The 17,929-nt window shown below is 44.6% G+C and overlaps 1 protein-coding gene across 1 annotated transcript in view; it reads left to right on the top strand.

Annotated features, from left to right (window-relative positions):
* The first annotated feature begins 407 nt into the window (after window positions 1-407).
* Window positions 408-17,929, top strand: part of LOC133425135 (NACHT, LRR and PYD domains-containing protein 12-like) — a 105,721-nt gene continuing 88,199 nt past the window's right edge. The window contains exons 1-5 of the mRNA XM_061715815.1: window positions 408-489; window positions 3,504-4,038; window positions 8,368-8,541; window positions 11,638-11,814; window positions 16,191-16,260. Of these exons, the coding sequence (XP_061571799.1) occupies window positions 408-489; window positions 3,504-4,038; window positions 8,368-8,541; window positions 11,638-11,814; window positions 16,191-16,260 (1,038 nt within the window). The remainder of the gene's footprint in view (window positions 490-3,503; window positions 4,039-8,367; window positions 8,542-11,637; window positions 11,815-16,190; window positions 16,261-17,929) is intronic.

Genomic DNA, 17,929 nt, shown 5'->3' with positions numbered 1-17,929 from the left:
AACCTGAAACAAATATCCAGCTTAATCTCAAAACAAACAAAACAGCCCTATACTAAACTCACTCACTCACTCTCATCCACACTGTTGCAGCAACTGCTACAAACTTCTGTCACAAACACCCACACACGCAGCCCAGACAGGGAGACTACAGCCCGGGTCTGCGGCTCGGGGAAAGAAGCCCGGGACCAGGACTAGAACACCCAGCTCCCGCAAGCAATATGCTCACAGCGGCGTCGGAGTTGAGCCGGGAGACAGGCAAAGCAAAAAAGGAAACGGAGCACAGCAAATGAAGTCCACAGCAAACAAATCACACAAATAAAAAGGGCATGCGAAGCAGCAGTGTCCCCTGTCCTTATCTTGAGTTCAGTCAGTGGCCACGGGTCTTTTTTAGCAGTTGTCCTCCGGTTATGAGAACCGAGGAGGCTTTACACAGCTCCGTGTTGTGGTGCGCTGGCGATGCGTTCAGGAAGCACTATGAAAAACGGACAGGTGAGTTGTTTAACACTGGAGCAGGTAAACCACCCTAGGAGTGGCACAATAAATTTAAGTGTCCGTACCTTGTCTTTTCAAAGCTTGTAACATGCATAGAGAGGATCGCCACCATCCACTAGACCACAATGGACCACTAAAAACACAAAGCGGGCTATTACACCCAAAAGCTAAAAGATGCTGAAGCAACCTGCAGGCAGTACAGCCGTTTTACCTACCTGCACTGAACGCTGCGAAGGAAACGCCGGGAAACCGGAAGAGCTTGGAACCAGGAAGTGAGAGGGCGAGGGGAGGGAACACAACCGCCTTTTATTCCCTCACCCTCCGTGCTAATAGGCTGAGGCCTGAAATTGAGTGCAATTCTACCTGTGGTAGAATTGCGCACAGCAGGACATCATACTGCCACATTATTATCCATCTTTGCTCGCTTTTCAAAAAAGTTCACGCAGTCGTCTACCATACTTTTCCTCAAGCTACGGGTGCCGTTGACCTCCAGAAATTATATAATGCGCGTTTTTTTTTTGTTTTTTTTTATCCTGCGCGTTAATCATGCATTAAGAATATTGTACACGTGCAGCCCTCTAACATCTGCACTGCACTTTACAAATATTTCATTCTTCATCTGAATATTCCTGGATACCGTCATGTGAAAAAGTGGGTTCCCCTCTTTAATCTTGTATTTACACAAAATGTAGTAAAATAATCTTATATTATTGGATAAATAAAACCTCAAATGAACAATAATATATAATTTATTTCATCTGGGTATTTATTGATTGAAGATCAATAATCATCAGTCATTAATGACATTTTCACCAGCAGGTGAACAGACCTCTATAAATGCAGATGTTTTGGTCATTTGCTGGTCTGGATCATTCAGGTGTGTGTTCAACTAATTCCAATGTAACCGGGGTTATTTTTTTATTTTATTTTTTTTATTTATTTTAATTCATTTCCTAGGGTCCTTAAACACCACACACGCAAGCCCAAGTGTTGTGTACGATGTGATGCTAAAAATTCCCACTGTCCGTGAACGCACCTCGTGCACAGACATTAGTTGCCTGCCACATGCGGCCAAACACAGACACAGAAACTCGTCTCTCTGCAAGCTGCAAGCTGCAAGCTGCGCAAGCAGCACGGACAGAGAGGAAGTGTTAAGCAGTCGAATTAGCTGTGGAAGTGAACTTCATGCGGAACCCTAATGGGTGTTTCCATCAAGATATCCTGGCTGTTTTTTCGAGGGAAGATTTCACCGGCATAGTGGAGCTGTCCCTTCTGTGATCCAAAAATCATCCCGCTGCTTGAGGGTGCCTTCATCCTATCAGGACGCGGAGTTGTGGATGCTGCACTGTTCCCAGGGACAGTAAGGACAAAATCAGAAGAACCCATCTAAAGAGTTTAATATTTTATTTTGATACTTTTTCCACTGAGATCTCAGGTATTGTTTGTTCTTGGGCCCAAGGTAACCAAGGTAAAAAGCAAACTTTCTGTGAACCTGTGATTAGCTTTTGGTGTGACATCATGACATTTCCCCCCACTCAGTGCCAAAACAAAAACAAGATGAAACCTCCAAGCTTGAGAATAGGATAGTTGAACTAACGAAGCAAGTCGAAAAGCTATCCGAAAGTCAAAAACAAAGTGAGGGTGTTCAGAAGAAAGCCTGTCTTGCAATTAGCAGCAATGATGTGAAGAAACCTTTTAGAGTCCCTGGAATGCCACGGGCATGGTTCTGCTTTAAGTGTGGGCAGGACAATCACATTGCCGCACAGTGTTCAAATGAACCAAACCCCACACTAGTTCATAGCAAGAATGCAGAACTCAGAGAGAGGCGAGACAAGTTCAACAAGCAGCCTCACCCTTTGCTTTATACTGGTAGCAGCTCCTGCTGGGGGACACTCGGGAGCTGTAACCCCAGATTACCTCCTTCCCAATGAACTGATCAATGGCACTGAGACACAAGGAACAATTATGACACACAACTAATGATGAGGCAAAGCAACTCATACCTCCAGGACTTATAGGTCTTCGTTGTGCAGCCTCAGTTTTCCTGGAAGGTACCCAATGTGAGTCCATTATGGACACCGGGTCACAAGTCACAACAGTTTCTGAGCGCTTTCATAGAGACCATCTATCTCACCTACCGATCCATCCAATTCGTGCTCTCTTGGAAATTGAGGGAGCTGGTGGACAGCTTGTTCCCTATCTTGGCTACATAGAAGCTCATGTTATCTTTCCCCAGCGCGTTACTGGCAGAGATGAGGACCTAGATGTGTTAGCACTTGTAGTCCCTGATTGTGATTTCAACCGTATAATCCCCCTGCTGATTGGTACAAATGTGCTATTACCACTCTACGAGCACGTTCTTGAACAAGATGGCCCAAAGTTCATTCACAAATTCAATTCCAAGGAATTTGTAAAGATCTTCCAGCACATTGCCCAGACACAGGAGACTGACAACCACTCATGTCCCGTCAGGTTACATGGAAATGACTCCATCACTATTGCTCCAAAACGAAGGTTCTGTGTCATGGGTGATGCCAGGCCGAAAAAGAACAGCCAGAGTACATTCGTGCTTGAACCACACGAACACCACGGGTTGCCAGGCGGCCTTTTCCTTGAAGCTGCTCTGATTGATATCCCCTTTAAATCAAGCAGCAGGGTCCCTGTTGTTCTGCGCAACCTGGTTGAACACAGTGTTTCTCTGCAACCAAAATGTATCATTGCTCAAATCTGTGCAGCTCAGCACATCACACCACTTGGAGATGAACAAAGGATGTCTTCTCAAGACAAGCCTGAGAGTGGCGATCTCCAGTTTAACCTTGACGATTCACCAATCCCTGAACAATTTAAAGAGTGCATCGTCAACAAGCTTAAGTCAATCCCGAACATTGAAGAGACATTTGCGGCCCTCAGCGGTGCCAAATGGTTTTCTGTAATGGATCTCAAATCTGGTTATTATCAAGTTGAGATGGCTGAAGAAGATAAGCCCCAAACCGCTTTTGTGTGTCCCCTAGGCTTCTTTGAATTCAATCGCATGCCACAGGGTGTCACAAATGCTCCCAGCACCTTCCAACGCCTCATGGAGAAGTGTGTTGGTGACCTGCACTTAAATGAGGTACTTGTGTTTCTGGATGATTTAATTGTGTTCTCCGATACATTGGAAGAGCACGAAGCACGGCTCATGAAAGTGCTGAACCGTCTAAAGGACTATGGCTTAAAACTGTCTCCAGAAAAGTGCAATTTCTTCAAGTCCTCAGTTAAATACCTTGGTCATGTGGTCGATGCTCAAGGAGTCCACACTGACCCTGACAAGGTGTCTGCCTTGAGAGACTGGCCTCGCCCTTCAACCAGGAAGAAGTTGAAGTGTTTTTTAGGCTTTGCTGGGTACTATCGACGCTTCCTCAAAGGGTATTCCCAGATAGCCAAACCTCTGAACAACCTGACAGCAGGCTACTATCAAGCAAAGAAAAGGGGCAAAGCATATAAGAGAGACCACCCCAAATCTCTTTTCAGCTCTGATGCACTCTTCAGGGAGGAATGGACACCTGAGTGCGAGAATGCATTCCAAAATGTCATCGAAAAATTGACATCCTCACCTGTCCTTGCCTTTGCGAACCCACAACTACCGTATATCTTACATACTGATGCTTGTCGTGAAGGCTTGGGAGCTGTTAATGGGCTGTTAGTGAGAAGTTCCACGATTACCTTTATGGTACAAGCTTCACTGTACTTACAGACAACAACCCCCTCACATATGTGCTAAAATCTGCAAAGCTAGATGCTGCTGGACATCGTTGGTTGGCTGCCCTTTCCACCTACCAGTTCACCATCAAATATAGAGCAGGGCATGCCAACGGGGATGCAGATGGGTTATCCCGCCGGCCTCAAGACCCACCCAGAGAGGACGAAGCTTTCCTTGAAGAGAGGGAAAGAATTGAGGATATGAAAAGACGACTCTTGGATTCAAGAGATGACATGAGTCATGAAGTGTTCTCCGCCTTATGTCAACGCCATCTCATAGCAGTTGGGGGTGAACACCATCATAATCCAGAACAACCTATTGCAGCAGAATCTCTGGTTATCGACCCTTCCTTGGTACTTGGTGTCTTTGGTGAAGACAAATTGCCATCCATGACAACTTCTGATTGGTGTAATGCTCAAAAGCATGATCCATCTATCTCTCGGGTTATCACCTTTTTGGAGAGAGGGGTAAAACCCAGCTTTAGAGAAACAAATCTTGAAAACTTCGATGTCAAACTCCTTCTCAGGGAATGGAAAAGACTTGAACTCAGGGACGCTGTACTGTACAGGAGATGAGTAGAGCGGGGCAGTCATGTCTACCAGTTAGTCTTGCCTGAGCAGTTCAGAGAACAGGCATTACAGGGAGTGCATGATGATGTCGGCCATCTTGGTTCTGAGCGTGCTTTACACCTTGCTCGTGCCAGATTCTACTGGCCAAGAATATGCCAGAACTATTGAAGAAAAATGCAAAAAATGTGAGCGCTGTTTCAGAAGGAAGGCAGTGCCTCAAAGAGCTGCACCCTTAGAAAACATCTCTGCTACGTACACACTTGAACTTCTGTGCATAGATTATCTGTCCATTGAGCCAGATAATAGAGACACTAGAAACGTATTAGTTATCACTGACCACTTTACAAAATTTGCTGTTGCGGTGCCAACTAAGGACCAAAAAGCAAAGACTATTGCAAAAGCCTTGTGGGAACATTTTATTGTCCACTATGGATTCCCTAGTCGTCTGCTCAGTGACCAGGGCAGAGACTTTGAATCTCAGACTATCAGAGAGCTCTGCACACTGATAGGAGCTAACAAAGTACGCACCACCCCATACCACCCCCGTGGGAACCCGGTGGAACGATTTAACCGGACACTCCTGGATATGCTAGGGACCCTGGAAGAGAGGGACAAACACTTTGTCAAACCCCTGGTCCATGCATATAATTGCACAAGGAATGACACAACAGGCTACTCACCTTATGAACTAATGTTTGGGAGGCAGCCCAGACTGCCATTCAACCTAATCCTAGGAATCCAACCTGATATGGGAAACCATAAGACCCACTCAGAGTATGTCAAAAGCCTTTGTCAACGCCTGCCAAGAGAGCTATGCACTAGCTACTAAGAGTTCTCAGAAAATGGGGGAAAAGAACAAGGCTAGATTTGACCAGAGAGTCAAGGCAGCAGATCTCTCTGAGGGAGATAGAGTCTTAGTAAGGAATGTTAACGTCAGGGGAAAACATAAACTTGCAGATCGATGGGAGCAGAGAATCTATGTTGTTGTAAAACGGATCGGAGATAGTCCCGTCTACGTAGTGAAACCTGAAACAGGACAAGGACCTCGTCGTACATTGCACCGAGACCTCCTTTTGCCGTGTGGGTTTCTCCCTGCAAAAGTGACCCAGGAGTATGGTTTTCACACTGATGTACCAAGGAAAATGAGACTGAGGGACAAAACAACAAAGGACACACAAAGGGATGCTGATGATCAAGAGGATGACATGAGCAGTGATGACGATGAACTGTATCCTAGCACGCAATTGCCAGAAATTAACACTAGAGAGCCTTTCATACACATTGAAGGAGATTCCACTGAACGTCGGCCACTCTCAAGGGTGTTAAACCCCGATATCCCTGCCTTTATGCCACAGAATTCTCACACTCCTGCTGAACCTAGCCACACACCCCCGTCAGATGTTCTTGCTAGCTCAGAGAGAAATGGTGCTGTGACACGTTCTACTCCACACTGATAAGCCCCTGATCATGTTGTTTATTGATATCCCAGAAGCTTATGTGACAGGCGAATCACCTGTCAGAGATAGCACAGGTCACGTCACAACAGAGCCCACAGTTGCAGACCATGGGAATGTATCAATTCAATTCAATTCAATTCAATTTTATTTATATAGCGTCTAATACAACAAAAGTTGTCTCTAGACGCTTTCCAGAGACCCACACCCAGAACATGACCCCCGAGCAGTTATTACATAAACAATGGCAGGTAAAAACTCCCCTAGTGGGAGAAAAACCTTAAGCCAAACAGTGGCAAGAAAAACTCCCCTTTAGGAGGGAAGAAACCTTGAGCAGGACCAGGATCATAAGGGGGGACCCTCCTGCTGAAGGCCAGACTGGTGGGTCAGGGACGGCAACAGCACAGCAGGCAGGTGGAAGAAGCAGCGGGATGACCAGGGGTGGGGACCGCAGGCCAGCACGCAGCTCCCGAAGCTCCAGCCCAATCAGCAAGTCCCAGGTTGGGGTGCAGGGTCGGGGAAAGGTCGAGGAGGGGCAGGGCCATCATCTGAGAGTCCAGATTCTGAGCCCCTAGAGTTGGGGCGTTCCTCTAGAGACAGGCACCAACCTCACAAACTCACTTATGATGAGTTAGGAGAACCTTTGATTTTGGCCATTAGTTCGTTTTTCCAGACATTAGGGACTGTATTTTCCCACACTGCACCCTTGCACATAAATACAGATAAGCCAGACGTGCATGCAGAGACTCATGCGGTTTAGAGGGGGAGAGTGTAACCGGGGTTATTTTGTTATTTTATTTTTTTATTTATTTTAATTCATTTCCTAGGGTCCTTAAACACCACACACGCAAGTCCAAGTGTTGTGTATGATGTGATGCTAAAAATTCCCACTGTCCGTGAACGCACCTCGTGCACAGACGTTAGCTGCCTGCCACATGCGGCCAAACACAGCCACAGAAACTCGTCTCTCTGCAAGCTGCAAGCTGCACAAGCAGCACGGACAGAGAGGAAGTGTTAAGCAGTTGAATTAGCTGTGCAAGTGAACTTCATGCGAACCCTAATGGGTGTTTCCATCAAGATATCCTGGCTGTTTTTTTCGAGGGAAGATTTCACCGGCATAGTGGAGCTGTCCCTTCTGTGATCCAAAAATCATCCCGCTGCTTGAGGGTGCCTTCATCCTATCAGGACGCGGAGTTGTGGATGCTGCACTGTTCCCAGGGACAGTAAGGACAAAATCAGAAGAACCCATCTAAAGAGTTTAATATTTTATTTTGATACTTTTTCCACTGAGATCTCAGGTATTTTTTGTTCTTGGGCCCAAGGTAACCAGAGACTTAAAAAAAAGTGACGTCATAAGCAAACTTTCTGTTGGAAATGAATAAGAAAAAGAGACAATTAGAATAGTGTGTATCAATAAATTTGTGTCTTATCACATTTTCTTTTAAAGAAGTGGTTGAGTGTGTTTTATGTGGGCTGGAGTTCTTGAATTGCTACTTCCAATCCCTTCCTGAACCTGTGAGAATTTAGAGCTGAGTGAACCTGTGATTAGCTGTTGGTGTTTTATATTTTTGAATATTGTAGATTAAATAATAAACGCCAAGGTCAAGAGTATAGAATCCCTACTAAAGGGAACTACAAGACACAGGTTACACCAAGAAGATAAGACATCAGCAATAGTAATAGAGAAGCCATTGTCGTTGAACATAAATCTGGAGAGAGTTATAAAATCCTTTTCAAATTAACATAATTAGAATTTAGCGGACTACAGTGAGGAAAATTATTTAGAGAGACCTGAACACAATATACAAAAACAACAACAAAAAAAAAACAAATATAAGGGTCAAGAAAGAAGTAAATATTTTTTTAAAGATCATTTAGCTGAATACTTGGGGAAAGTTCAGCTCCACCACTTGTTCATTTTCATTCAATATTGAAAGTTAAAGTTGTTTTTTCCTAAATCAGATGTTTGTGACTGGGGGATCAGATGACTGACATTATTGGAGCCTGAATGTAACGCCATGTTCCTTCATCTGCAGATGAGACGTCTGTTTTGTCTTCAGTTTGTTTATAACAGATTTTATTAGAACTGACATCATATTTTCTCTCATCACAGATTTGTTGGTCGTGAACTCTCAAAGACTCACTATGAAGCCATTGCGTCCGCTCTGAAGTCCGACCCCTCCCATCTGACAGAACTGAACCTGAGTCAGAGCCGCCTGAAGTATTCAGGAGTGAAGATTCTGTGTGATGGACTGAAAAGTCCAAACTGTAGACTGGAGACTCTGAGGTCAGTTCATGGAGAAGTTTCTACACTCATCCAGATGTAACATTTTTTATCACAAACATTAAAAAAAAAAAAAAATGACATCAAAAATCTCTCTTATTTAGTTTATTTTGTAAATATTCTGGCTGAACATCTGGAGAATTCATTTAAAACCCTCAGAAGAATCAGCTTATTTTACTATGTTTTGGTAAGTTTTTTATTCTAACTCTTCTCGGGTTGTAAACAGGAAGAGAAACCAGTTTAGATCAGACATGAAGATGAATCAGCTCAAATGTGATTTTCTAACTGACGTTCTGAGCTTCTGTGAGATCTTCCATCAGTAGTTTCAACAGCTGGAACAGCTGGAACAGCTGGAACAGCTGGATCAGCTGGAACAGCTGGATCAGGAACAGCTGGATCAGCTGGATCAGCTGGAACAGCTGGATCAGTATCAGCTGGAACAGCTGGATGAACTGGATCAGCTGGATCAGGAGCAGTTGGATCAGCTCCCCTCCCTTCCTGAAACTCCAGAGAACTTCATCCAGAGGTGGAAGCTGCTGTGTTTTCTTCCCCTGATTTCAGACAGGGAGGTGATGAAAACCAACACTTGGAGCTCAGTGTCTTCAGTCATTAATCACCAACATGTTTGACCAGATGAAAACCTGCTTTAGTAAATCACTGACTCTGGATGGAAAACGGCAGTGAACTGCATGTTGAGACGATATCAATGAAATGTTGGTGTTTAAATTGTAAAACTGAACCAAAATATCCTGTTGGTCTGATGATATTTAACTAATGAACACATTGATCCGTCATTGATTAATTAATCAATTAATAATTAATTAATTGATTATTGTATTGTAATTTGTACTATGTGTTTTGTTATTAATGTAAAGCGTCTTTGAGTTCCCTGAAAAGCGCTATATAAATAAAATGTATTATTATTATTATTATTATTATTATTATTATAATCTGAAGCTTTTTACCGGAACTTTTGACCAGAACCCAGTCAGAACGTTTACATGCAAAAGAACAGAAAGTTGAATTGTTGTCTTAATCCGACCTATATCGAATTTTTAAATGTATACACCTTAGCGGAGCTGTAGACAAACTGAACTGCAGCTCTTGAGATCGAGCTTTTGTTTCCAGATAAAGCGTCCTAATCCGAGTTATTTCAGCATGTATACACAACCCACGCTTAGCCGAGCTACTGACTGACCCGGGCTCTCCCTTCAGGAAGTGACAAGCTGCAGGAATAATAACAGTCAGGCATCACAACAACACGGTAAGAAGTAGAAGTAGACGTAGAGGGAGGTTTGCTAGATCTTACCTGCAACATGATCAGGCTTAGTATGTACGACATTTACAGAGCAGTACAGTATATTTTTTTGCATGTTGTCCTCCTTCACGCTTGTTTACTAATTGTACTGGAAGAACGCCAACATGAAAGTGTATGTGGCGCCACCTAGTGTCCCGGAGTCGAACGCACCTCACTCAATAATTGATTGTCTTCTTGTGCATTTATACTCAGATTTCACTGAAACTCCAGTTTAATCTTTAGCTAGATTGTTGCCAACAGCTGGATTCAGATGTGCATGTAATCGAACTGACTGTTGGATCAACGGCTCTGAGCCGGTCTCAGCTGAGGGTTCATGTTCAACTGTTCAAGAGTTAAGAGGGAAAGCTGCTTAACACAGGAAGTTTACAAGCTCCGTCAACTCCAGGAGTTCTGATTCTAGTTCAGTTTGTCAGTCCAGCTCCTGAAAGTCTGGCCGTGTTGAACTTGCTCTTTAGTCCACTCCTCTGATTGATGGTTCAGGTGTGTTTATCGTGAGGATGGAGGAGGTGATGGAGGAGGTGATGGAGGAGGTGATGGCCATGTTGAACTTGCTCCTTAGTCCACTCATCTGATCGATGGTTCAGGTGTGTTCATTGTCTCAACTTCCTGCTGCTTCATCATCATTCAATCACTTTTCATTTGGACACAAACCTGCTGTGATCCAAATATCAGTCCCTTCTGTTAGAACATTCACACGGTCCTGACGGTCGGACAGAACCAGACAGGTCCAGAACCAGGACCAGAACCAGGACCAGAACCAGGACCAGAACCAGAACCAGGACCAGAACCAGGACCAGAACCAGGACCAGAACCAGGTCCGAAAGAAGCTGCTGAGGATGGGGACAGAGACGTTCAGACGAGGACGGAGACGTTCAGACGGAGACGTTCAGACGAGGACGGAGACGTTCAGACGAGGACGTTCAGACGAGGACGGAGACGTTCAGACGAGGACGGAGACGTTCAGACGAGGACGTTCAGACGAGGACGGAGACGTTCAGACGAGGACGGAGACGTTCAGACGAGGACGGAGACGTTCAGACGAGGACGGAGACGTTCAGACGAGGACGGAGACGTTCAGACGAGGACGGAGATGTTCAGACGAGGACGGAGACGTTCAGACGAGGACAAAGAAGAGGACGGGGTTCAAGGACAACATGCCTTCGTGAACTTTCATCTCTTTTCAAGAGGTTTATAAAGATCACTGGATTTTCAGGAAGGAAGGGAACATTTTCATGAACTGCTGACAAAGCATTAAAATTGATCGACATAAGTTAATTGATGACAAAGCAGACGGAGTATGAGATGATGAATAAATTAGGTAACATCCAGTCAGCGGCTGGTAAATGAACCTAAATGTTGTAACATCTCCGTCAGAAACCACGTCTTCATGTCAGCTGAAATGATGTAAAGAAAGAAACATATCTGATTTGATTTGTATTTACTTGTTTCTTTATTCAGGTTGAGGAGCTGCAGGTTGTCAGAGATCAGCTGTTCTTCTCTGGTCTCAGCGCTGAAGTCCAACCCCTCCCATCTGAAACTTCTGGACCTGAGTTACAACAAGAACCTGCAGGATTCAGGAGTGAAACATCTGAGTGGATTTCTGGAGAGTCCAGACTGCAGACTGGAGGATCTGAGGTCAGACATGTTTTAGTTGTGTGTTCAGATGAATCTGATGTGAAAGTTGTGTTGACACTAACCTGCAGACATCAGGCTGATCTTCTACTGATCCACACTGACCATCTGACTGCTCTGAGTTCTTCTTCACTAGTTTCCTTGTTCAGTTTGCAGAGCTGCAGTTTGTCAGGGATCAGCTGTTCTTCTCTGGTCTCAGCTCTGAAGTCCAACCCCTCCCATCTGGAACATCTGGACCTGAGATTCAACTACGAGCTACAGGATTCAGATGTGAAGCAGCTGTTTGATCTGGTGGAGAATCCAGACTACAACCTGCAGACTCTCAGGTCAGTTTACTTACTGGGGCTTTTGTTGGAGAGTTTGTTCACCTCAACAGAGAAGAAACCATCAATTCAGATGAAGGTATTTCAGGTGTTAATTGCCCAAAGCTCCTTGTTCTAACCCTTGTTGGAACTACACACACATCACCACCATACAACATGTGTATTCCTGCTGTCATGAAACAGCTTAAGGTCCAGACAGAACCAAAGACATCACTCAGGAAGATGTCACTTCTGAGGTAAATCTTTTTAAATGTGCCACATTGTGTTTTTCTGACTCTTAACGTTTCAAAACTGAGTTACATATTCATCTTTTATTTTAAAGATTTTGGTCCTTTATTCAAGATGCAGACAGGAAGGGGGTAGAGAGAGAGAGAATGGGGATGAAATGCAGCAAAGGTGCGTAGGCTGGGATTTAAACCTGCGACGGCTGCAGGAGGACTGTAGCCTCAGTATATGAGCCGCTTGCTTAACCCACTGCGCCACCGAGCGGCCCATATATCTATATATAAATTGGATTCTGAATTTTACAGGTAGCCAAAGGAGCGACGCTAACACTGAAGAGACGTGGTCTCTCCTGCTGATTCCTGTCAGTACTCGTGCTGCTGCATTCTGGATCAGCTGGAGCCTATTCAGCAAATTACTTGGACATCCTACTAATAAGACATTACAGTAATCCGGTCTAGAAGATACAAACGCATGAACTAGTTTTTCTGCATTACGCTGCGAGAGGATTTTCCTAATCTTTGCAATATTACGGAGATGGAAAAACGCTATTTTACAAACCTGATTGACATATGGTTTAAATGACAAATCCTGATGGAAAACAACACCAAGGTTTCTCACAGTTGCACTGGAAGCCATCAAAACACCATCTAATCCCTTCCTAAGATGCTCTGGACCAAGAATGATAACCTCTGTTTTATCTGAATTTAGAAGCAAGAAATTTCTGGACATCCAGTCTTTGATGTCCATAAGACATGCATGATGTTTTCTCCTCACTGGGACAGTTTAGTAAAGGGAGGGATGTTTTCTCCTCACTGGGATGGTTTAGTAAAGGGAGGGATGTTTTCTCCTCACTGGGACAGTTTAGTAAAGGGAGGGATGTTTTCTCCTCACTGGGATGGTTTAGTAAAGGGAGGGATGTTTTCTCCTCACTGGGACGGTTTAGTAAAGGGAGGGATGTTTTCTCCTCACTGGGACGGTTTAGTAAAGGGAGGGATGTTTTCTCCTCACTGGGACAGTTTAGTAAAGGGAGGGATGTTTTCTCTTCACTGGGACAGTTTAGTAAAGGGAGGGATGTTTTCTCCTCACTGGGACGGTTTAGTAAAGGGAGGGATGTTTTCTCCTCACTGGGACAGTTTAGTAAAGGGAGGGATGTTTTCTCCTCACTGGGACAGTTTAGTAAAGGGAGGGATGTTTTCTCCTCACTGGGACGGTTTAGTAAAGGGAGGGATGTTTTCTCCTCACTGGGACGGTTTAGTAAAGGGAGGGATGTTTTCTCCTCACCGGGACGGTTTAGTAAAGGGAGGGATGTTTTCTCCTCACTGGGACGGTTTAGTAAAGACTTGAGGGATGTTTTCTCCTCACCGGGACGGTTTAGTAAAGACTTGAGGGATGTTTTCTCCTCACTGGGATAATTTAGTAAAGACTTGAGGGATGTTTTCTCCTCACCGGGACGGTTTAGTAAAGGGAGGGATGTTTTCTCCTCACTGGGACGGTTTAGTAAAGGGAGGGATGTTTTCTCCTCACTGGGACGGTTTAGTAAAGGGAGGGATGTTTTCTCCTCACTGGGACGGTTTAGTAAAGGGAGGGATGTTTTCTCCTCACTGGGACGGTTTAGTAAAGGGAGGGATCTTTTCCCCTCACTGGGACGGTTTAGTAAAGGGAGGGATGTTTTCTCCTCACTGGGACGGTTTAGTTAAGGGAGGGATGTTTTCTCCTCACTGGGACAGTTTAGTAAAGGGAGGGATGTTTTCTCCTCACTGGGACGGTTTAGTAAAGGGAGGGATGTTTTCTCCTCACTGGGACGGTTTAGTAAAGGGAGGGATGTTTTCTCCTCACTGGGACGGTTTAGTAAAGGGAGGGATGTTTTCTCCTCACTGGGACGGTTTAGTAAAGGGAGGGATGTTTTCTCCTCACTGGGACAGTTTAGTAAAGGGAGGGATGTTTTCTCCTCACTGGGACGGTTTAGTAAAGGGAGGGATGTTTTCTCCTCACTGGGATGGTTTAATAAAGACGGGAGGGATGTTTTCTCCTCACTGGGATGGTTTAATAAAGATAGGAGGGGATGTTTTCTCCTCATTGGGATGGTTTAGTAAAGGGAGGGATGTTTTCTCCTCACTGGGACGGTTTAGTAAAGGGGGGGATGTTTTCTCCTCACTGGGACGGTTTAGTAAAGGGAGGGATGTTTTCTCCTCACTGGGACGGTTTAGTAAAGGGAGGGATGTTTTCTCCTCACTGGGACGGTTTAGTAAAGGGAGGGATGTTTTCTCCTCACTGGGACGGTTTAGTAAAGGGAGGGATGTTTTCTCCTCACTGGGACGGTTTAGTAAAGGGAGGGATGTTTTCTCCTCACTGGGACGGTTTAGTAAAGGGAGGGATGTTTTCTCCTCACTGGGATGGTTTAGTAAAGACAGGGATGTTTTCTCTTCACTGGGACGGTTTAGTAAAGGGAGGGATGTTTTCTCCTCACTGGGATGGTTTAGTAAAGGAAGGGATGTTTTCCCCTCACTGGGACGGTTTAGTAAAGGGAGGGATGTTTTCTCCTCACTGGGACGGTTTAGTAAAGGGAGGGATGTTTTCTCCTCACTGGGACGGTTTAGTAAAGGGAGGGATGTTTTCTCCTCACTGGGACGGTTTAGTAAAGGGAGGGATGTTTTCCCCTCACTGGGACGGTTTAGTAAAGACTTGAGGGATGTTTTCTCCTTGCACGCCGCGCTGATGCAGATCCAACTATCCGCTCAGTGCGACACGCGTCGGTGCCGCCGAGCCTTTCTCTTCCAGAGCTGAGAAACATCACCTAGTGTTGCTTAAATGTGGCCGCATGAAATCAATCACTATCATCGAAACAAAGTCAAACAAGACTATATGACGTCATATTTCTAAAAGTAAGGGAACGTTATGCAAAGTAAAGGAGGAGACGATGAAACATTGCAGTCCCTACACCTACAATTAGTCTGAATATAAAGGTGCTCTATAAATATAAAGGGGCCCCTCCTGCTCAGAGCAGCTCATCCCAGGTAAAACCAGGTAAAACCATCCCAGGTAAAACTATCCCAGGTAAAACCATCCCAGGTAAAACCATCCCAGGTAAAACCATCCCAGGTAAAACCATCCCAGGTAAAACTATCCCAGGTAAAACCATCCCTGGTAAAACTATCCCAGGTAAAACTATCCCAGGTAAAACCATCCCAGGTAAAACTATGCCAGGTAAAACTATCCCAGGTAAAACTATCCCAGGTAAAACCATCCCAGGTAAAACCAGGTGAGACCAGGACCAGAACATGTTCTTAGCAGATTTTCTTCAGACGGCGAGTCAGAAAGATGCAACGTGCTCTTTCTGTTTTGAAATTACACTTTTTATGTCTGTGCCATTCACTGCTTAGTAACTGTTTAATAAATACAGTTTTGGTAAATTTGACTCATTCCCCCTTTTTGCATGAAAGTTTAAAATGAGCATATATTAATGCAGTATGAACAAGAGTGTTTTAATGTAGATCATCATACTGGTGTGATTGTATGCATTAAAGTGTTAATTCAAGGCTAAGGCAAAATATCAAGATATATATCGTGTATCATGACATGGCTTAAAAATATGGAGATATTAATAAAAGACCATATCGCCCAGCCCTACCCTCAATTGAGCGGTTTGCAGCTGGGATGAGAATCAGTAGCTCCAGATCAGAGACCATGGACCTCATGCACCCTCCCTGGGTCGGGGATCAGATCCTGGCATCAGTGGGGGAGTCCAAGTGTCTCAGGGTCTTGGTAACGAGTGAGGGATGAATGGAACGGGCGGATCGGTGCAGCGTCGGCAGTGATGCAAATGATGCGTGAAAAATGAGGCTCAGAACAGAGCTAATTATTCAAAAATAATCAATTTCAGAAGTTTGTAATAATTTGTTCAGAACACAAACAATAGAGGAAGAGACAGAACGTGAATAAAGCAGTTAAGGTGCAGCAGAGATCGTCTGTGATGCAGAGTTCAAGGTGAATAACGCTAACCTTGACTGACCCGTTTGAGTGGCTGACTGAAGCAGCCGTCTGTACATAGAGTGTTATCACTTCACAACAAGACTTCAGAAGCTGTTACTTGGACCTGTCAACCAATCACAGTCAAGCATCTGCAGACCAATCCTCTTTTCTCTCCATTTCTGCAGAATTCAGCTTCAAACACGTGACGATGTGACGTCTGAGGACCAGGATGACTCCAGTATTGACAGCTATCTTGTAAGTCAAACTGCATCCAGTCTTAAATCACAACCTCCTTTGTTCCTGAATGTTCCCTTCTTCAGCTGATGGAAGCAGAGATCTCTCTCTTTCAGAGCAAATCATGTTACAGACAATGAATACATCATCATTCCAACAGACTCGTCAGTCAAGGGCCAACTTTTGCAATTCCTAATTTGACCACCAGAGGCTCCAGAAGTGAGGCAGTCCCGTAGTCTGTAGAGGAAGAACCGGACAAACGCACTGACAAAGCTGAAGTAGAGCAGCTAACGTCTGAGAGGCTGTTAGAAACGTCTACCGCCGTAGACGGGGCGGATGTGAAGGTAGCAGAGGTTGCTCAAGTGTTCAGTGATCCAGTGTGGACCTTGATCCAGTTTCTGAACCTCAACCAGGTCTGTCCCCCCGAAGATCTCCGCTTAACCCTTTCATATTCAGGAGGTGGAGACGCGCAACAAAGAGCTGTCAGTGCAAGCGATGCATCTCCGGATCAGAGCTCTTGAAAAGAGTTGACCCGTGTCCATAGCTACGTCACCTCAAAGCACACATGTTGATGTCAGAAAGCACACCATGTTTGTTCCTTCGTTTCGGTCAGACGTTGACTCTTATTTTGGTGCCTTTGAGTGCATGGCTACTGCACTAAATTAGTGTTGGTCTCTGCCGTTGCAGTGCTAACTTGAAAAGAACAGTGTTGCACGCCTATGAATTTGTCCCTGAAGCAAATGGACAAGGTTTTAGAAACTTGATTCTAACGTATAAAAATGTGTTTCCTCTAAAAGTTACACAATCCCCAACTGCTGAACGGAGACGCACGTCGAAATTGGTGCTTAAAAATGTTTGTTCCGCCATTGGTGATGACCGTGAGTGTTTTCATTGCCGTAAGCAAAGACACCTGATTGCAGCAAGCATTGTTCTAATAAGAAATAAAAGATCTACGACCTGGTGTTGTGGGATCTGTTTGTTTCAGACATGCTCACATCAGACATACTAACCTTTGAGATGCTCAGACCGGCAGAGCCAGCAGGTCTAGCTCCGCCCCCTATTGTGTTCGCTCTCTGTTACATGCAGCGTCCGCCCAAAGTGTGTAGGTCTTTAGTTCCTTTGTCCTGAGGGTTGTCCACATGTCCTGAGGATTGTCCACATGTCCTGAGGGTTGTCCACATGTCCTGAGGATTGTCCACATGCATGTTAAAATCACCAACAATGATTACACGGTTAAATCAACACAGATCACTGTGAGAAAGTGAACATGCACATTTCTCTCCCCCTCATGAGCTCAGGGACCAAGGTTTATTGTAATGTTTTTTAGTTGCAGTCAATGTAGTGTGGTATCAACTAGTCACAATTCATTTTGTTTTTGTTGAATAAAACTGGTCAGCATTTGCTCACCTGCATGCTACGCAGCTGTCAGGCAGCTGGGTCCCATTGCGGAGGCGCGCACCGCAGTGGGACCACGCCTTTATTCATGCTGAGTGCTGACAGGTGTGAATGTGTCAGACAGGTGAGGGGTGATTGGATTTGTAAATGTACCAATTTATTGTCATTTTTCAGTTTGGGATTTATGTGGGATTATGTTTAAGTGTTATGATTATTGTTAAATGATTAAGGTATTGTGGTCTTGTCTTTTTGTTACCTTGTTATTTGAACTTGTTATGTTTATGGAGGAGAGTAA

The sequence above is a fragment of the Cololabis saira genome, chromosome 24, assembly GCF_033807715.1.
Source record: "Cololabis saira isolate AMF1-May2022 chromosome 24, fColSai1.1, whole genome shotgun sequence".
Taxonomy (NCBI): Eukaryota; Metazoa; Chordata; class Actinopteri; order Beloniformes; family Belonidae; genus Cololabis; species Cololabis saira.
This window is presented reverse-complemented; position numbering and strand designations above follow the sequence as displayed.